Below are 21,236 nucleotides of genomic sequence, written 5' to 3'. Positions count from 1 at the left end.
AATTCTCAAGGCAGGAGGCGATGGATTTAGAGAGTTTCGGGCTTGATGGAAAACCTTCTGGTTTCTGAAGCAGGCAAAAGCTTTTTAAAGATCCTGTGGGAAAGCGAAAAATCCATAGTCTTGGAAAGCGAGTGGCTATTTATAGCCTCAGCAATTAACCCCTGCCCAGGCTGCAGCGAGGCAGAACTGCCTGCAGGGTGGTGGCTGTCCTGCCCCTGGGGACACAGACGGTCCCTCCTTGGCAGTGGGCAGGTGGCACAGCACAAAAGCCTCTCCCAGGGATGCTGAGTGCACTCTCAGGATTTCTCTCTCTGCTGCTCAGGCTGACTCTCCTCCTTGTACTGCAAAACATTTTGAAGATTTTTATATATGTTTGATTTAATTAGGTGAAAATGTGACAAGTGAGCTCAGCTCTGAATAGAGAAGAAACCAAAGGGATTCTTGAAATGTTTTTTTTTCTTCTGCTCTTTCTGTCACTGGAATTTTTTGGGTGTTGAACTTGCAGTTAGAGCAATTACTGCCAATGTACCACATCTCTGTAGTAATCTTTAAAGAAAGCCAGAGGTGAGAAGTGGGCACAGATAATGCATCAGCATATCCTCTGTTCCTTATCTCCTCACTAAGAGCTCTGATCCCAAAAACCAGTGCTGAGGATCCCAGTTCTTGGGGCTGTGGGCTCAGTGCTTATGTACAAGAATTTACTTTGCAGATGCCACAGCCTGGAGCACCCTGTGCTCTAAGCCCATCCTCAGGCCATGCACCATCACTGGGCTCACCTCCCATCCCCAGGGGCTCCTGAGGCACCAGGTTTATGTTCAGGGTAAACCTCTGGGTGGGGCTTGTGGCCTGTGGAATACCTCTATATCTCATGGAAAGTCAGTGCATTCTTGCCATGTCTGTAAGGGTTAATTCTCAGTGAGCACTTACACCTTAGAGTAAGGCCCTGCTTCAGAAGCACAGGGAGAGCCATGCTCTGAAGGAAAACCATGGGAAGCCTGTCTTCAGAGGCAGAATCAGAGAGAAATGCAGGTTGGAGCATCTCCAGGGTCACCCAGTCTAACCCTGCTCAAAGCAGAGCCAGCTTCAAAGCCAGATCAGTCCATCTCACTCTCCAAAATGTGTGAAAAGGATTCTCCAACAGCAGTAACTCTGTACCCTCGTTAATTTTAGATGCTCCTTTGGAAAGCCTTGGTGGAGGGGTCTCAGCAGGTGGGAGGAGGGCACAGATCCCCCAGGGCAGAGTGGCCCTCCCTGGTTGAATCCCCTGCCATGTACCTGTACACTGGATCATGCATCACCACCATCTTACTCTCGTCCCAGGTCCACTCCTTTCTCTGTAAGCAGAGACAAAATTACAGTAAATCAGGTGAAACTCCACTGCACTGAGGGGCAGGAAAACTGGGGAATAGTGCTTTTGTCCCAAGCCACAATCCAGGCTGCAGTGTGATTAGATGAGCCACGGCTGTTTCAACAATATCTCAGATAAAAATAGATTTTTTTTGGATCGTTTATCATATCTGATCACAGCCTTCAGGGCTGAAAATGGTCCCTAAGATTAATTTATAGCATCAAATATGCAGTACTACATGCTTTGGGGAAGAAGGCTTGGAGCTGGGGCTGAGGAGATCTGGATTCAGTGACTTGGTGGAAAGGACAAAGAGCTGAGGGGGGCTCAGACCAGGCAGCCTGGAGAAAGCTTTCTGGTATCAGCAAGAGAAAGAAAAAATGTATCCCATGAGAGATACATTTTTTGGATAGAAAAATATCCTCTTCCCCAGAGAATTTCCATTCTCTCTCCAGCAAGGTGTTGTTATTAGTAGGATGGAAACTGGAGTGTTCTCTTGTGCAAATCCTGGGTGTTTTTAGGAGAAGGCCAGTTTGGGTACCCCAGGCTGGAGCAGCCTCACCTTCTGCTTCTTGCGCAGGATCACCTTCACCCCGTCCACGGACACGATGATGCTCACCTTCTTCTTCTTAATGTTCTTGGCCTTGAATTCGTACTGGGGGAACAGAAACCTGAGTTTGAGAGAGTCCTGGGGGTACCTGGGACAGTGTCTGGTGGTCAGTGTCTGACAGGAAAATGCCAGGTGTTGGTTTCATCCCAGCTGCTGAGGGAGGTGGGAATTTGTTTTATTCTGCTGAGAAAAACAGTTTTGGGAAGGACTTGGTGCAGTAGCTGGGATGCCAGGCAGGATCCTGGCTCTGTCAGGAGCATCCCTTTGGAGAGGACAAGTGGAGTTCAATCCTCTGGACCACACCCAGGCTGTTAATTTGGATCTGGGAAGAGTTTTCCCGGTGCATTGGCCGTGCCTGGTCCAGCAGGACTCTGCTCCAGAGGTCTGATGGGGAGGTGGCACCTGCAGCAAACCCCAAGCAGTGACATCTCTGATGCCCTTGTGTGTCAGCCCTGTGCTGCACGGGGAATACAAAATCACTCAGGAGCTGCAGGGAGGGCCAGATGGGCGGCAGTAACGCAATTATACCTCAGTCATTTGCATAATCACATTAACCTCTGTGGGATCAGGATCTCTGGAGAAAAACTCTGCAGGTGTCTGCAGCCTGAGCTCACCTCCATTTGTGTTAAAAATTAAACACTGACTTTTAAATGTTGCTTTAGCTGATAGTTAGAAGCATGGCAGAGCCCTTGTACTCTGGAGACCTTTGTTTACAGCACTCATCCTTCCTGCCCCCATTTTAAGCACCATTTTTAGCTTCCAAACACAGCATTTTGATACTCCATATTTCTTGCAGTCCCTGTTTGAAATCCACCACTTTGTCACGTTGCTTTGGCAAATCAATGCAGATTCTGATTCGTGGATGTGGAGGAAAAGGCAATGCCAAGCAGCCTGAAAACTACCTAGGCCTTGTAATTAGACATTTAATTAGAACTCTGATTTCTTTATACAGCTGGGGACATACAGGGAGCAAGTGAGATGTTAATGGAGTCCAGGCTCCTCTTTTGGGATGCTGAAGTTGGAGGAATGTGTGTGGCTCTGTCACCCAAGCTCTGCAGAGAAGATAAACATCTTCCCCACTCCTCAGCACCCATTGTGAGCCACGCCAGCTTTACAGACAGAAAATTGGGTGGCTTTCATGTTGATCAGGCTTTTGATGCTGCTCATTGAATTCTTAGCACTCTGCAAGGTTTATGGTATCAGACAGACCCCGGATTAAACCACAGCCTTTTGATCTCCCCATGAATTATTACTTTCAGACAAGCTCTTTAAAAATCTATCTCTGGTGCTCTTGCGTGTGAAGCTGGAACTAAATTAGCTGCACCCGTTTTTTATTTATGGGGAGGAGTGAGAGGAAGGGTGAGGTGCTGAGTGCATCCTGCAGGCTGCCGGGGGCCCAGGGGATGCAGCAGGGCCTGGGGTCAGGCAGATGGACTCGCCAGGCTCAGCACCTGAGAGGGCTTCCCCACCCTCTGCCCCTCTGCCCAGGCCCCCCAGCCCAGCTGCTCCCCCTCCCCTGTGCTCACCAAACTGTTTGTCCTTGTCTGCTCCATGAATGTCAATAAACCCGGGATAGACTGTTCTGCCCGCTAAAGAGCTGTTTATCTTTCTTTATACACAAATGGCTGGGAAAATACTAGCTGTGCTTTCCAAGAAAGAGCAATACAGTGTATTTTCCCATTGTAGCAACAGGGGTGCAATTACATTCAAACAAGGCTCTTTACTCAAAGGCTTTAAGCAAAGTCCAAGCCTGGATTTTGCAGAGATGCTTTTTCTTTCTCTCTTGGACAGAAAGGAACAATTGGGAGCAGCAGCAGTGAATCTGTGGGTGCTGCCAGGAGTGATGGCAAGACTCTAAACCCAGGGAACTCCAGCCAGCTCCCACCCCAGCCTGGCTCTGTGCAGGGCCTCAGCCCCAGCCAGAGCTGTGCAGCACCACAGGCTGGATGTGGCCTCCGTGAGGAAGGAGTTTGTTGGCCCTTCTCTCCATGGAGCCAGTGCCACTGCTGCATCCCTGCTGAGCACACAGCCAAGGCACAGCCCAGCCATGGCCAGACCCAGCTTGGCCTGAAAAGAGTTAAAACTCATTAGTGCCTCTAATCTCTTCTGAAAGGTGAAACCCCTCAAGCAGCAGAAGCTGCAGGATGTCCCAGCAGAGGAGGCAGGAGCACAACTGGGTGAGAGCACCCAGAGCAGGGCAGAGCCCCATGCTCACAGCACACCAGCTCACCTTGGGCTCTCTCTGCATTTCTCCACAGAAGAGGCAGGTGGAACACAGCTTCAGTCATTTAATTGCTTCCTATCAAGCAGGAATCAGTATTTTAATGAACTGATTTATATAAGGACGGGAAAGCACATGGGAAAAGGCACTCTGAGACAGCTGACTTTCTCCTGTAGAATGCTCAGGCATAACCCAACCTTTATCCTGGCACAAGGCTCCAGGCTGACCTGTCACTGCTGTCACAGCACAGACTAGTCACTGATTTTCTTCTTACTATTGAATTGATGGGATTTTCCCCCCAGATTCATCAAGGTTACTGACAAATCCAAACCCACACAGCAACATTTCTCTCTGCTGCCTTCCACAATTCAATCTTTATTCTCCTGTTGTTTGTGCTGTCCTGTGGGGCAAAGCTTTCTGGATGCTAAAGGATCTGGAGTTGCCCCTACAAGTGGCGATACAGCAGCCTGGCAGCTTTCTTAACTATGGAGACAGGATGGGACATTTTATAAAAAAATGCAGGTCAAACAAGGGTAATTAATTTCATTTATTTTAGCAGTGTCATTAATTCTATATCTGCTGTGTTTGACCTGGAATACTTTCCACTTCTGCTCTTAAATACCTGTGTTCAAGACTTTGCCTTTCCTACAGTCCCACACACTGCTGGCATGAAATATTAACTTACCCATGAGCTAAAGACTGTATGACTAGAAATGTTAATGGCACCGTGTGATGCATATTTCATTGGATAATTCCACCCAAGCAGATATAAATTACACATGCAGTTACCAGCTTCCATCTGCTGATGAAACTTGGGCTAATGCACATTGGAAATCATGTGCAGTTTCCAGCACTAGGAACAACCTGCATGAATACAGTTATTCAAGGAAGCAATTCTTAATGTGATTAATTACTGAAGGTATCAGGGCCTTCATTATGCAAATGAAAACTGTCATAAAATAGAGAGTTTGCAGGTCTTGGAGGCAGTCTCTGCTTCCAAAAAATGCATCTTCTTCATTAACAAGGAGCAGCAAGGCTAGAACATGCTCCTGGCCATGGCTCAAATGGTGTTTTAGGCTGTATTAAGGGAAATCAAAGCAGAGGCTCTGCAGGTTTTTGAAGCTGGAGAATGTCAATGCCCCCAGTCACAGCTGGGTATGGACTTATTTGCATGCCCACAGGAAGATGCCTCAGGCTTGGAAACCAGCGACTTCTCCGTGTGGCTGTAAATTCCCCAGCCAGCCCTCAGGCTGCTGTCCTGCCCTGGCCTCCCTCAGCCCATGCCGGCCTGGCAGGCTGCAGGATCGATGTGTCCATAAACAACCCCAACAATGGCCTGTCCCAGCCCCTTCCCCAGGCTCCCCTTCCAGACAGACACAGGGAGCATGGCAATGAGGAGTGGCAATGAGCTCAGCTCTGCCCCCCGACTGACCGGCTCCAGGCAGGGACCCCCAGCCCCTGCTCCCTTCCCTTCCCTTCCCTTCCCTTCCCTTCCCTTCCCTTCCCTTCCCTTCCCTTCCCTTCCCTTCCCTTCCCTTCCCTTCCCTTCCCTTCCCTTCCCTTCCCTTCCCTTCCCTTCCCTTCCCTTCCCTTCCCTTCCCTTCCCTTCCCTTCCCTTCCCTTCCCTTCCCTTCCCTTCCCCTGGTTCTATACGAGTCCCATTTCAGGATTTAAAGCCATGATGAATCCAAGTATTTCCAGCTCAGGAATGTAATTAATTTCAAACCAGCTGACCTACACGGGGTGAGGACAGGGTGTTATCTGGGCTGCTGTTTAAAGTACCCATGCTTGGAGAGCTGCCCTCGGAGCTGATGCTCCGGAGCTCTCCGAGCCAGCGGGGCTGCCCTGGAGCTGCCAGACCGGCAGTGTCCATGCCCACAGCTCACAGGCTGCCGTCTGTCCATGCCGATCCCCCCTCAGCATCGCCTCCCACCGTCCCGAGGTCACTGCCGGCCCGGGCAGCGCCGCCCTCCCCGTGGCTCTGTCTGGAAGCCTTTCCCCGTGTGTCCCTCGGGAATCAGGGGCCGGTGGAGCGCTGCGAGCCCCCGTGGCCCGGGGCTGCTCTGAATGGGCCGGGCATAGCCCGGGCTGTGCTGCAGTAGCTCGGCAACACGGACACAAAAGCCACGCAGGAAGCAGCGGAGACCAGGAGTGCACCTCCTGCCCAGTGGAAAAATGAGAATTTATGATCCTTGGAAACATAAAACTGCTCACTGGAAAGCAGAAACCGAAAAGGGAGTAAAATAGGCAAGGAGAATGCTGGCAATGTACTCAAAGTCTTTTTTTCTCATTTAAATGAGCTCCTTCCACCATGCAGCAAGCTCTCTGTAGATGCTGCAGACTGCTCCCCAAGCTATCACGGGCCTGCTGGGTTTCTGGGAGTCCCTGGAAAGGCAGCAAGGAAATGTGGCCCCAGTCCATCCCAAAGGATCCCTGGCTGACCTAGGGCAGGGGCAGTGAGGATGCTGCCCTGGCTGCAGCAGTGGAGGCTGATCACGTCAGGGGGAGAAGGAGAAGAGCTGCATTTTGTCCAGGTCTCCTTTGACACCTGAGGAATCCAGAGCATTCTGATGGACATGGCAATACAGCCCTTCCTCTTCATCCCCCTTCTCCCCATTTCCAACAGATCTTATCCTTGGGAAGCCCCAGAGTGCTGAAGTCTCAGACAGCCCTAAAGGATAACTCAATCTTTCCACCCTAAGGTGACACAGCAAAGGACCTGGCTGGAGTTCAGACATTTCTCTGTGCCAGTCACAAGGATGTGGAGGAAAAAGCAGAGTTACACCCACGGGGGTGAGTGGGGCTCCTGCAGGTGCTGGGAGCTGGTGGGAGCCCAGGGCTAGCAGTGGCTCTTTAATTAGTCTTTTCCACCTCTGAAAAACCACAGACTGTCCTAGAACAAAGCTTCTTCGCCTGCTTTTAAGAAAGGGTGGGACAAAAGCAGCCTTTTCATTGCCTCCTCCCGGTGGAAGAGATAGTGCAATACTGCTGAGCTCCATCCTGAGAGGCGCAAGCAGCCTCACAGCCCAGCACAAGGTGACATCATCTGGCCTTTGGTGCCTCTCTGACAAAAGCACCATTGTGTGTCTGTCACTTCCAGGAGCTCCCTGCTGTCCCCAGGTTTAATAGGGAGCTTTCCCACACACAGCCCTTCAGTTCTTGTCTTGCCAGGGCAGGCCAAGCCCAGCTCATGGGGAAGCTGGGTTTTATTTTGCTTGCTACCTCTATTCACTTTGCAGGAGGAAACAAATTACCTTTTCCATCTGCAGTGCCTTGGATGATTAATTAGCAGCAGTAATGAAGTAGTGTCTTGGGACCCCACCCCAACAGGAGCATGAAAATGTCCCTACCTGAAAAAGCTGCTAGGTTACTGCAGATAAAAAGTGCTAATTTCATTAGAAGCAGGTCAGATTTACCTGAAATAACCCTGAGAAGTGAAACTGCAATTAAACACTGCAATATCTTCAAGTATTTCCATATTCCCCGACAAACATCTGTGTCACCCTGCAGAGAAGGGCCTGGTTTAGTGCATGTTTCATACCCTACTTGCCCTCCAGTCTGGTATGTAGGACAAGAGGCAAGTTAGGAGATTGGATTGCTTTAAACCTTGTCCATCAAGGTTCACACAACAAAGCTCTGAAGAGCAGGAGCCAGGACTCTGCAGCAAGCTCAGAGCTCCATGGAAAAGCCCCCGACCCCCTGCATGGCTGTGGGAAGGTAACAGAGTATTTTCTATGTCTGTTTCTCACTCACAAAGCATGGATATTCATTTTCTACTCCATTCATTCAGTTGTTCTGGTTACAGCCAGCCCCTGCCAAGTGACAGCCACCCAGCACCTCGCTGGCAGGGCCAGGCCAGCAGACAGGAGCAGGAGGCAACTGAGGATTTCTGCTGCCTGCTCCAGAATTCCTGTTGTACTTTCAGTCCCTGCCCAGTCCTCTCCATGAGCCTGACAGGCCACGGCAGGGGAGATGCTCCTGGCTCGCTTCCTGCTCCTTTAGGCTGTGCAGAGAGGGAAAAGAGGAGCTGGTGTCCTCAGAGGCAGGAGGGGGAGATGGGGCAGGGGTGATTAACAGGGCTGCTCCACTCTGTCTCTGCAAGTTGGTGTTTATTGCCTGTTTGGAGAGAGAATAAAAGGCTAATTTTGTTTTTCTGTGGCTTTTCAGAGGTGTGTTTGTGATGCTGCTCTTCAGCAGAGCAGAGCATTGCTCAGAGCAGATTGTGGCCATGGGAGCCAGGCAGGGCCTGCAGAGTGTGGGGCAGGGGCTCCATGAGGGACTCACTGGCACTGGCAGAGATGGGGAGAAAACCTAATCCCACTGCCAGGTACAGGCTCTGACTAAGGCAGGTACTGGGATTTTGGGCCTCTAAATAATGCAAGATTTAGTGTTTATGTAAGGATGCTATTTTAGTGCAGGTAGTCCAAGGGAAGGGGGATGGCAGTCCAGAGGGAAAGGCTGGGAGCCACTCTGAGTGCAGGGATGGAGAGGGAATGTCAGTGCTCCTGAGACCTGGGGCAGGCAGGGGGGTTCAGAGGAAGAGGCAGAGAAGTGCCCACGTGTTCAGCCTGATAACCAAACCAGCCCTGGCTCCCAACAGGGCCAGGTGTGACCTGCTGGGGTTCTCCATTTCCAGCCCTCTGCTGCTCTGCAGCCTCCTCCTGAAAGCCTTGGTGACTTCAGGGAGCTCAGCATGTCCTCCCAGGGTGGATACCTATCCAAAGGAGAAGGAGCAATCTAGTTTGCTGTTGAGAATCTGGAGGAGCTACATCTGCATGACTAACACCTGCTCTGTGTAAATGCTGCAGGGAGGGAACATCTCCTGGCTTCCACACTTGCTATCACACCTCATATGCATCTTGGGTGCTATCCTCCAGCTCTGTGTCTTGCCATTTCTCCTAGCCACCTACTAGGGAAATTAGCATTTCCTTTGCATATCCACAGCAGAGTCAGGAAGCTGGACTTGGCACCTTTATCTTTGAGCAAGCAGAATCCAAGCTAGAAGGAGGACTTGATCTCCATTTGCATTCAGGAGCAGCACTTGATCACAAACTGGAGCAGAATGACAATGGGGGGATGCTGAGTGTGCTGCTGGGTGCAGAGCAGGCTTCAGGACTCCTCTGCTAGGTGCAATCCATCTCTGTTCTCCTGCAGGGCTAAGAACTCTTGGTTAGCTCAAGCCCTGGGTGCAGCTGAACCTTTCTACACCTCAGTGCCATGAACAGCCTTGCTGTGTGCTGGTTTGAGACACTCAGGGACAGAAATAATCTGCTTTATTGCCAGCAAGGAGACCTTTTCTCTGTAGCTGTTAATACTATTGATCTCCAGCAGTTCCACTTGAGCAAACATTTCTTACAGAAGCCCAGTGACTTAGAGCTCACCTCCAGGATGAGCATTACCCAGATGTGCAGCCCTGAGCAGAGCCAGGCACAGCTCCCACACTGCTTCTCTCCAAGTGGGCCTTGCTTAGAAATTACTGAGTGCTAATAAAACCGCAGCTCCTAAATTTAAAGGGAAGTCTCTGGGTTCTCCTCAAATTGTCCATGAAAGTTCACTCCAATTTGGAAACAAGACTGCTACTGTAAGAGAAAGAAAATTCAAGTCTAATTGTGTCATTTCCAAAACTCCAGAATATTAAGCAGTTCAAGGACTCTATTAGCCTCAGGGGAGCTACTGAGATTAGTGAATCACGATGAGGGAAAAGCCTGGGTTTAGATATGGAAATTATGGAAAAAGAGGGTTTTATGCTCTCAGTATTTATTGTCACTGAGGTCTTGTCACCAAAGCTGTACCAGAACATCACAGGCTCCTCTCTCCCTGCAGTGCTGTTCCCTGTGCCCCTGGGCTTGCAGTGGTGTCAGCAGGAGGTGTGAAGTGTGGACATCAATGCATCCTGCACTGCTCACACACAGGTCAGTGACTAACCCAGACAGAGCCCCCAGCTCCTGCCACCAGCTGGGATCCCAGGAACTGAGACAAGCAGGAGACCAGCACTGCCCTGGGGGGCAACAACATAAAAATGGGAAATGTGCCTGGGATGGAAGTTTGTGCCCTGTAATCATTAACAGAGCAGCACAGGCTGCAGCAGGACTGAGCAGGTCCATGGGGCTGGGGATCACTGGCCCTTGAGTGCCCCATGAGCCGTGTGTGGCTCTGAAGCAGGGAAAGGACACTCAACAGGAGGCAGGTGGTGTTTGAACCTGAAGGGTACCCGTGTGCCTTGCACCCTCCTGAGGCAGCTGTGACTGCCTCATCCTCACCACACTGCACCTGGCCTGAACACTCTGCTCTTCTTCATCTGACAAAAATAATCTGATTTTTAGGAGGAAAAGCCTGGAGCTCAGAGGGTTTGGTGGGATGCCAGGGAGTACATTGGACCTGGCTGTGCAGGGAACAGGGTGATGTGGGGCCCTGGCCTGGGGTGCTCCTTCAATGCAAGGGCCACATCCTGCCCTCCAGCACAGCTACCCAGGCAGGATCTCTGCAGCAGCAGGGACAGAAGGATGGAGGAAGTGACTCAGGTGTCCTGAAAGCTGTCAAGCAGCTGCCAATTAGTCCAAACAACCCATCTGGTCCAGGGAAAAGACATTTAAATAATGTCTAATCACTGCTGCAGGAAAGAAAGAAAACCATTCCATAATGCCTTTAAAAAATCCCTGCTCACTCATCAAAGCATCCTTCCTTCCAGGGAGCCATTCAAGACTTTTATGCCTTAGATTTATCACACTGTTATTTGGTCAAAACACGAAGTAGCTTGTCAAAGTACTATGTAAAGTAGCACAGATTCTTTCTGTCCTCAGGCCTCATTCATACAGAGCAAAAGCAGATTGAAGAAAGCCAGTGTAGAACCAAGCTATTGTTAGCAAATCTTATTTTCCTGGGCTGGATTTGCCTTTGTGGTCCCAGTCCCTCAGGGTCCCTCTGCTCAGAACACTGATCAGGGAAGTACAAAGGGCCCTGCATGTGACAAAATCAAGGCAGCACCCACAGGAGCACCCACTCTGTGCCCTGGCTGCCTCCACCTGAGAACAGAGCTCAGGCAAAGCATCAGGATCACGCTGTAACCACAGGATGACTGTTTTCAGACTTTTCTCTGCACAGAGAGAGACTCACGGGACAGATTTAAGTGTTTGTATCTTCATGGGTTATTCTGTTTTGTTCCTGAAACACATCACCCTGCTCTGGTGGATTGTATTGGCTGGACAGGGAGGGTCTCTGCCCCAGCTCTGTGCCCCTGCAGCTGCCACTCAGATTTAGGCAGCTCCTTGTTACCCAGCCAATCCAATGTGCTCTCTGCACTCTGGTTACCTTCTCAATTACATTTTTTCAGGCACCAACAAAGAAGCAGCTTTGAGTCGTGGCTGAGTGTTCTTCACCAGAATGTAATTTGAAAGCCATTATATTTCATCCCTGTAATACTCTACAACCAGTAACATAATTGGTGAAAAAGTCTCTTTATTTCAAACTAGATAAAAGCTTTGCAGAGATCTCATACGGTGATATTTTAGCTAGGGAAATTAAATGCTTCAGTAATATAATGATAATACTGTTAAAGCCACTTTATTTTACAATTAAAAGGTACCTGCTTCATTGCCAAGATTCAGCATCAGACAAAAAGATCTGTCTTGTTCTATTTAGCACTAACATTTTAATTTAGCTTTTATCCATTTAAATGCTGCTTTTATTAGCCTTCAACTAAACTCCAATCCACCATGACTCTTATGCAAAACAGAATTAATGTGCCTGACTGGTTCCACCCCCTCGCTGGAGAAGCCAGGGGGCTCTGAGGGCTCTGAGGAAGGCAGAAAGGTCACTGTTGCCTGGAGCTGACACATTTCACTGCCTGATCCCTCCACCCATCTGTTATCAACCCTGCACTGTGCACTCTGAACAGGGCGGAGGAACTGAAGCATCTCAGTCACCAGCCACTCCTCAAAAACTGGGTCATGAAATGTGGCTACCAAAAATGCCCTCAGCTGTCCTCTGGCACAGTGGCCTGTGTGCACAGCTTGACCAGTCCCACTCGTTTCAGCTCAGAGGTCAAGTGACAGAAGGTAACTCATTATTCTGTGGCAGGAAGTCCAGAGGTGATTCAGGGCTGGAGATGAGCAGGGTGGAAATCTGCAGGAGTTTCTAAGTCAGTGGTGGGCAGCTCCATTGTACGGTGAGACCCCCCAGGCAGTGAGCAGAAGGTTGGATTCTTGTGTAATCTCAGAGGTGTTTTTTCCTCTCCTCCCACTCAAGACACACAGAGCATAGTCAGTTCTCCAGCACATCACACAATGCTGCCTAGAAACACTGTGCACCATGCCACTGCAGAAACAGCTCATTAAGAGCTTCTTCCCTTTGTTTTAAGATAATACAAACAGCAGAAAATTAGTAAAACAAGCTTGGGTTTGTCTGAGACAAGGCAGACTCAATTTTTCTAGAAAGCCAGCTTCCACATTTTAATGAGTCTTTTGTAAGGCTAGGAAAGCATGGAGCACACCAGAGCCTGTCCAGGTGACCAGGGAACACCTGCAGAGAGGCCCAAGGGGCTGCACCTGCAGGGCCCACCCTGCCTGGGGCTCATGGCAAGGGAGCTCAGGGAGAGCTTGTCCCAGCTGGTGTTTGGGCTAACTGGGGCTGCAGGGCTCAGAGCAGGATGGGAGCAGGGTCAGGAGCAGTGCCTGGGAGGCTGCAGGACTCAGAGCAGGGTCAGGAGCAGTGCCTGGGAGGCTGCAGAGCTCAGAGCAGGATGGGAGCAGGGTCAGGAGCAGTGCCTGGGAGGCTGCAGGACTCAGAGCAGGGTCAGGAGCAGTGCCTGGGAGGCTGCAGGACTCAGAGCAGGATGGGAGCAGGGTCAGGAGCAGTGCCTGGGAGGCTGCAGAGCTCAGAGCAGGCTGGGAGCAAGGTCAGGAGCAGTGCCTGGGAGGCTGCAGAGCTCAGAGCAAGCTGGGAGCAGGGTCAGGAGTGCCTGGGAGGCTGCAGCCACTCGTTTTTCCTGGAGAAATGGATTCCTGCCAGCCATTCTGCCAGAGGGCTCAGCTCCCTCAGCATCCTGTGCTGCTGCAGGTAAGACCCATCATGTGTCTGCCATCCCTCAGGGGGAGGTGGCATCCTTGTCATGCTTTATCTTCCTAAAGAGCAGAACACAGACTGGGGAGCCAAACCTGGGGGCCATTTGCAGTGTGGAGCAGCAGAATGCTTGGCAGCAGAGCTGTGCAGTGACTGTGCTGGTTTCAGTGCTGCCTGCCCTGGGCCTCCTGGCAAGGCTCAGAGACCCTCAGAGCTCGTGGTGGGACTCCTGCCTCCTGGGAAGCCCAGCCTGATCCCAGCCCTGTGCAGGAGACTCTGCTAGAGATGCAACAAACAGAAAAACAAACTAATGAGGCATTAGGGCTAAACTTAGCTGCAATTAACATTTAATTACTATCCTGAAAACACTTGCTGTATTTTGCCACGGCCTGGAAAGGTAAACCCAATTAGCTTAATCTTGTATGGTAGGAACCTTAAAGTGGTTGAGATGCCTGGTCTCATGGATGGGACCCTGAGAGTAACTGGTGTTTCTGGAGCTGAGCAGCCCTGTGGGCTGATCATGTACTGCCTGTGGAAAGCTGCAGAGCCCTTCTTAGACCTCTGCTTTGGAGAGGAGTCACAACTGACACCAGACATGCTGCAGAAGGTGTCAGAGCGAGTTTGTACATGCCTGTGTATATTGGTTTGGCTGCCACAGCCCTCTCCTGGAGGCCATGGGCTGTGTCTAACACTCAGCAGGGTAAACAACCCTTGCAGGGTTCTCCAGAGAGGCAAGGAAGGTATGTCTTAGTGTGGGGGAGAAGGAGGAAGAGATGCCTGTGTTTCACACTCTAACCTTGTCAGAACTGTCACTGTTTATCCTCCTGTAAATGCAAGGAAGGTGCATGGAGTTCTGAGAACTAAAGAAAGGTCCACCCCAGCAGTCTGAGGCTGCTGAAGTATTTTAGGATACTAGGCTTGTTGTCTGCCACAGCCCAGGGCTATCATTAGCTGAGCTCTGGATGCTCTTCCAAAGAGGCTGAAAGGGAAAACCCTCCAGGAACTGCAGCAGAACAAACTCCCACCCAACAACAACAGCTCCTGGCGCCAGCTACACAGCTCTGTACCCCAGGGCAAGGGCTCCAAGTGCTCCAGCAGTTTGCACTTCCATGTCTGAGGCTGTGCCTCAGCTACAGCTGACCAAATACCTTCATTACAGAGGGAGAGGCTGCAGAGACTGACCAAGAAACCCAGCTGGGAGTTCAGCTTCTCCCTTTTTTTAGTTCTGATCACAGCTCCAGCTCAGATTAACATGAAACTGGCAGGAAAACAGAGCATAGCTCTGAGCACAATAACCCAGGAAGGGCTTATAGGCAGAGTATGTCAGAGGAATCCATGCAGCAGTTTCTAGGTGAACTTCTGCCTGCCTGGGAAAACTGAGGGAACTGTGTTCTAGAACAATCTCATGGACAAGCCCATGAAACATCTCTATCTCTGAAACCTGTCACACAGTATTAAATTAAACTGAGAGGGCTGAAGGCAGTCTTCCTGCCCTCTGCCATCTGTCCACCTGGTTCCTCTCCTTCTGTAGGAAGAGCAGGTAAATCCCACTCACATTTGCTCCTGGACTGTTGGAATTTACAGCCTGGCAGGGCCTTAAGTGAGAGGTGCTGTGTGAGCCAGCCCAGCTCTGGGGCTGGGAGCTCTGGAGTGCACAGACAGGTTCCCTGCAGCTTCCCTGCTGCCTCTGCTTCACAAGTTTGTGCAGCAGGACTGTAACTTACTCATCCTGATTTAAATTGCTGTCATGTCACACTTCAACACCACCAGTTGATGCTTGGCAGTCAGTCTGACTTACAGTGTGGCTGGATTGCACCTCCTCACTCAAGTGCTGTGTGGAGAAACTGCAAAGAGCTGAGGCTCTGCTCAAAGATGGATGCAGCAAGAATGATCAGGATAAGAGGGAGGCTGAAGTGAGAACTCAGTTCTCATTCCAAGGAGAGCTCAGGCATTTCTCATGTATCCTGCACTGAGATTTATAAATGCTTCTGTTTCTCTGGCACACTGGCCTCTGGGGAAAATGGCTTCTCAATTAAATTAAGCCCAAGAAAAGTGGAGGTAACAGAAGACACATTACTCTGGATGCCTGCCTGTTTGCTCATCCTGGTGTTTGGATAGGCACAGCACCAGTTGGCTGTTCCCTTATAGAATGATTAAATAATCCAACATCTGGCTTCTTTCTCAGTGTCAATACCTGCACAGGTCCAAGCTAAACCTTCCAAACAGAATGGAATTTGTAGGCTTCAGAGATCCTTACAAGCAGACTCCAGGGAAACTGATTCTGTGCCTTGAAGGTAGACAAAGAGAGTATCTTGGGGAATTGCTGGCAGCAGGCTGTCTGTGGGGGTGACAGGCTTTGTCACTCACTCCTACTGTGTCCTGCTACAGCTCAGCACTCAAAATAGCAGCACTAGGCCTGCTCAGCTGGCTGTGAAATGCTGGATTGAGGGTGACCTTCTGCTCTGGTCAGTGCTGGCTCTGGGGAATGCATGCAGGACGTGTGGTGATGTTAACCCTGAACTCGAAGCCATCCATTCCCTGGCTAAGGTTTTCCAAACAACCTCAGCAGCTTCAAGGAAGTGGTTTGTGTTTTACAAAACCCATCTTCACATTAACTACCGCTTGAATTGTGAGGAGGAAAGATCTTGATTTGTACATAAACTCCCTGGAGTGCTGAGGAGGCTCCAGTACCTGCAGAGGGATCCACTCCAGCAGAAGGCAGCTCCACCAGAGCGCTGACAGAGCACAGGAGCTGCCAGACACCCAGGCCTGGATGGCCTGGGGCAGCTGCAGGCAGCAGATGCTGCTCCCTGGGAGGTGGGGGAACACCTGCCCGGGGTGCTTGGAGCTCTGAGATGAATTGGAGTCTCCTGAGCAGGCCCTCGCTGTGCCTGTCAGGGTCCAGTGTATTTATCCAAGCTGCAAACCCATTTCATCACCTCCCCTGCCAGGGCAAGAGGTAGAGGGATTAGCGTGAACTCTGATCATATAATAACAACATGGCAGCTGTAGGCAGCTAATAATCCACTGGGAGGATTAGCAAACTTAAAGTTGTCTAGCTCTGCATAATGGAAAGCTAAGAACAGCAGCTTCCCTGTTCTACCTACTGCATTTGCATTCTCTCCAGTGGAAGCATAGAACATGATGAGACAAGGCTTTCCAGTCTGTTATGAAATGGGATCTAATGTGTGACTAATGGAGTATTGCTGGCAATTCTACAAGCATCCATTCAGCCCAGAATATGGGTTTAAGCTTTACTAAGAGACTGCACCTCAAATACCTACTGCCAAAGAGCAGGTCACGATTTCAGCAGGCTGATGCTAAAACTTGTTATTTGAGGCTGTCTGGGAGTAATGTCCTGAAGTCTGCAGGCACAGTGCTCTGCTTGCACATGGAGAATCCCACTGATCCAAAATCCTGGTATCATTCACGTGTGACTGGCAAAAGAGCCCAGTACAAAACCCAGAACAGGGGTTTTGGAGCAGACTCATCACCTGGTGCTGCTCTCCTTAGGACCCTCTCAGGACATCTGGAGTCCTCAGCAGCTGGAAGCTTTTCCCCAAGGCAGTTTTGGCACTTGTGTCCATTTACTGAGGAGTAACCAGAGCAAGCAGCTCTGACACAGCCTGGGAAAGAGAGCTGTGACTCCTCATCCTCCTCCCTGCTCGCTCTGGAGCAGCACAAGCAGTGAGTAAGAGCCCTCCTGAGCCGTGGGCTGGCTCCAACAGCACCAGGACGGCTCCCACTCCTCCCATGGCACAGGGAGAACAGGGAATGCTCTGCTGGGGCTTGTACTGCACAACTTTTCTCTTCTGCTCCAGTGGAGAATTCCAGTGGAACACTGGAGTGCACAAAGGATGAAAGCTTCACCACGACATGCCCCTGCCAACACTTGGCAGGGCTGTGGGACCTTACTCACTCTTGCACTGCAAACAGGCACTGCCACTCACAATAACATAGGAACAAAATACTCATTTCCCCCAAGAGCTTCTTCCACTGTTTCCTCCCAGTTGTAACTGGTGCTGCTGAGAGTCCATGGGAAAAAACTCTGGTACAGACAAGGCCTCTGCATGCAAATGAATGCTACATAAATAACCCCCATCTTCCCTCAGTTCCTAGGTTGGGTACTCTGTGCACCAGAATTCTCTTCAAAGACCTCCCAGTTCATTCTTTATGCTCTAATTAAGGATCAGTGCCAATTAACTATCTTCAATAGAGGAGCATCTTCCGCTCAGCAGCCAGGAAGTGTCTGAATAAGATCCTGCTGTACAATGTGCACATGAAAAGGGAAGCCCTCCCTTTTTGGAATAGGCTTCCAAGATTAAAAACTCAGTATAGATTACTGGATGCCTACTTTAAAAATCCTGTGTGACAAGATTAAGTGACAGCACCCAGGAATGCAGAATGGGTTTTTCACATGTTTCTTGTGGTACTCAAGGATGCTATTGCACTGCCAAGGCTCTGAGCTAGGTACCACTGTGGCAATAGCAGGTGTGAAAACAGAATGTGACACTTTATTTTGAGTGATATTAAAATACTGTTTGCTTTTTCTTACAAGGGTGTCATAGATCAGCAGAAGTGCAGTGTCAAATCTGATGATAAATATTGATTGAGATGAAAAATTGCCAATAATTATCCCAGCACCTGAACTGCCCAGGTAGTCCTCACCTATTGCTTTTACTTCCTACAGATATTCACCTGTTCCATAAATAACCAGGCAATTTAGACTGCTGCTGAGCTGTGTTCTGAGCAAGAGCTGTGCTAATAGTCTGAGCAGGCAAAGGGAGGGGAATGTCATTTCTAAGCTTGGCTGGAGATGAATACATCAGCTCCCCAGCCAGTTACAGGCTAAGTTTAAAAAACACTATTCTAAAGGAAAATTAGATGGTTAAACAGTGTGGGGGAAGGGGGGGAAATAGGATAATCCCTTCAAAGCTTTAAATGGAAGATTCTCAAACTTGCTTCAGCTGATGTGAGACATATGAACAGCCTCAGAATTAAGACCCCTGCAAAATTTCAGCCAGACACAACAGCTGCACTGCCTTTTGGGGGAGATGCACTTGAACTGGTTATACACGAAGCAGATGTAAGCCACCCAACCCTGCTAATCACAGCTAAATCTGGGGACCATTCACAGGCTGCTCTGCAGAATAAAGGGGCAGAGCAGGAAGAGAGCAGCCTTGGTGATGAGAAACAGGAACTGTAAAACTGCACTGGAGCATGGGGAAAGCAGCAAATTATTCTAGGAGCAGCAGAATCCACAGTCTAGTCAGATGGGATTTACATCAATCACACCTGTCAGGGCACTGATATTTCAATATATAACACAATATATTTGGAACTGTCAAGGAACTCAAGTGCTTTGGTGAAGCACATTGTGTCCAGCTTATTCTTCACGCACACAAAATTCCAAACAGGCTAAATAAATCTCTTAGGTTCAAGGAGAAGCCCCATGGCTGCTCAGCACAGGAGAGGGGGTTACACTTGAGTTTTGATAACAGATCTCTTTACAGAGAGCACAGGATGGGCCTATGCTAAGATGCCTTGAGAATTTCTGGGGAAGCTTGTTGCAAACCTGACTGGGCTGAGATTTGAGCTCCAGATAGGAAGGGCTGGAGGGGATGTGGAGCAGTAGATTGCAACCAAGTCACTCTGGGGAGTGCAAGCTTTAACCCTGTGTGGGCTCAGCTGCTCTGAACTCACCCGGATCCTCCTCATGGCTGCCACGATCTCCACGCGGCTGTTGGGCCTGGGCACGTCCAAGCTCCCGATGTACTGAAAGACACAACGTGAGATGGCTGGGCTGTAATGCACACCTTCATGGGGGGCTTCTTCAAAACACACAGCATTCCTCCTGTATTTACTCCCTCCTTGCCTGGACTCCTTTGAGCCAGGACAGGATAGGAATATCTGCTGTAGATAATGTTATCGAGTTGGGGATTTCTGAGATTGGGGGTTTTCTGAGGCTCTGACCTCATTCAGGTTCTGGATGTGCCTTTACCAGTGCTCTGCAGGATGATGTCTGCTGCTAACTGAGTCATGATCCTGTGAGTCTGAAAATGGGACTGTCTATCCTTTGTTCCTCCTTACTACACCTGCTCAAAACTGAAAGCACACAAGAGCTGTAAAGCTTCCAGGATGTGCAGCAAACACCTTTCCTGGGACAGCCTTGTGATTCTAGCTTAAGTTTTCAGTCTGGACCATGTTAACTCTTGATACTGCTGTCCCTGCTTGGTTGGACCAGCTCAGCTGTCTGCAGAATCCGGGCAAACCCACCCAAATCTGTATCCTACAACCCTGCTTAGGGGAGCTGCAGCCCTAACCAAACTGCTTGGGGTTGGGTGTCTGCACCAGTCCTAGCAGGGTCCCTCACTGGGGTCTGAGACATGGCAGATGGCAGGATCCCATCACCTCCAGCTCCTGCACCACAGCTCCAGCTCCTCGGGCTGGCTGCCCGTTCTCCTGGCAAGGAATGGCAGCACACTGCCCGTGCTCCACGGGGTATCACAGAACACCCAGGGGCAGCTTCCTGCTGCTGCATTTGTCCCTCCTGTGCTGCTGTTCTCTCCCCTCGTGTGCCAAAGCAGAACCTGCTGGTGCAGCCGTTGGCAGGAGGCAGCAGCTGCTGCCCGGTGGCACATGGTGGTGGCACACGGTGACAGCACATGGTGGTGGCACACATGGCACAGCACGGCTGCACTGGAATGCCCTGTGCTGCCAAGGGGAGGAGGCACAGAGCTGCCAGCTCAGCCTTGGCAATGAGGAAATGTGTGGTGTCCTGGACAGTCATGGGGAGCAAAGGCTGCTGATGCTGTGGAGTGCTGTGGCTCAGCTCTGAGGGAAGCCCTGCATGCCCAGGGCACGTTGGGGAGGACAGGGAGAATGTCACAGAGTGAGAGGGTGATGACAGCATGTGCTGGGAGTGGCCCTGGCAGCTGAGGGCAGCTGCTGGATTTGGTGCTGCTGGGGCCCAGTGGGGTCCATCAGCTCCCCCAGGGAAACACAGCCCATCTCTGCTGTCAGTGTGGGGACTGAGGGCAGTTCACAGAGTTTAGTGACCCTCCTAGGAGCATTGGTTCGTGAACTTGTCTGGTTTTTAGTGTGTGGTTACAAACTGTTGGTTTTCTGGAAGTTGTTCCCTTGTGGAGAGGAAAAGGAGCAGCTAATCAGGAGGCCCCTGCAAACATTCAGGGTGATATTATATATGTGAACAGGAACAAAATAATTCCCCAGAACAGCCCCATAGGTTTGCTGTTACTGACAGTTCTGGATTTATTTCTCCACTGTACTGCTTGCAGATTGCAATGGGTTTTATCTTGTAAAATGTCTGCTTAAAAGGGCTTTCAGAGATGAGCTCTCCTGGCTCAGTCTTTAGTGCTCTTTCTCCTGCTTTGAAATAAACACCACAAGCAATCTGAAAGGTCATCTGGCTTTGCTGCTGCTTCTGTAAATGCCTTTGCAAATGGCATTTTTAAGAGCAGTTAAGTTCATCTATAGCATTTGGTAAACCACAGGAGAACCAAGCTCAGAGCACGAGAGCTTGAGGGCAGCAGGGAGGGGAGCAGCAGAGCCAGGGCTTCCCTCTGGGCTGGTGGGGAGGGCAGAGCTGTGTTGCTGTGATCTGTGGCCTCTTTGGTGTGCAGATCTCCCTCCCTGCTCTGCTGGCTGTCAGGACAGTCACTGGTAATCCAGATGAGCTCCTTGCAGCTGGCTGGCCTTTTGTCTGCCAGCAGCAGAGCTGCAGTGAGGAACAGGCCATGCTCCTAATGACAAATTAATTGGGGCAAGAGGACAGATGGGACTGCTGCGCTGGAGGAGATTCTTTCAAACTCCCTGCTCTGGTCTGGCTGCAGAGTTTGGGTACCTGTGCTCCCACACAGAGCCAGGAAACTCATGAAACAGCACACAAAGCTCTGCCCAAACAAGCAGCTCCCAGAGCTGACCTCCTGAAGATTACAGGGGTGGAAGGCAGTTTGGCATGTGGAGATTAGAGAGGGAGTGTG

General features: G+C 50.3%; 1 protein-coding gene across 1 annotated transcript in view; it reads right to left on the bottom strand.

Moving 5' to 3' along the window:
• The window catches only part of LOC129129005 (carboxyl-terminal PDZ ligand of neuronal nitric oxide synthase protein-like), a 31,082-nt gene that overhangs the window by 8,158 nt on the left and 1,688 nt on the right, over nucleotides 1–21,236 (bottom strand). The window contains exons 2-4 of the mRNA XM_054646679.2: nucleotides 18,937–19,008; nucleotides 1,908–2,000; nucleotides 1,276–1,334 (exon numbers count right to left, since the gene is read on the bottom strand). Of these exons, the coding sequence (XP_054502654.2) occupies nucleotides 1,276–1,334; nucleotides 1,908–2,000; nucleotides 18,937–19,008 (224 nt within the window). The remainder of the gene's footprint in view (nucleotides 1–1,275; nucleotides 1,335–1,907; nucleotides 2,001–18,936; nucleotides 19,009–21,236) is intronic.

Source organism: Agelaius phoeniceus, chromosome 21 (assembly GCF_051311805.1).
Source record: "Agelaius phoeniceus isolate bAgePho1 chromosome 21, bAgePho1.hap1, whole genome shotgun sequence".
Lineage (NCBI taxonomy): Eukaryota > Metazoa > Chordata > Aves > Passeriformes > Icteridae > Agelaius > Agelaius phoeniceus.
Note: the sequence above shows the minus strand (reverse complement) of the source record. Positions and strands in the feature narration are given on the sequence as shown.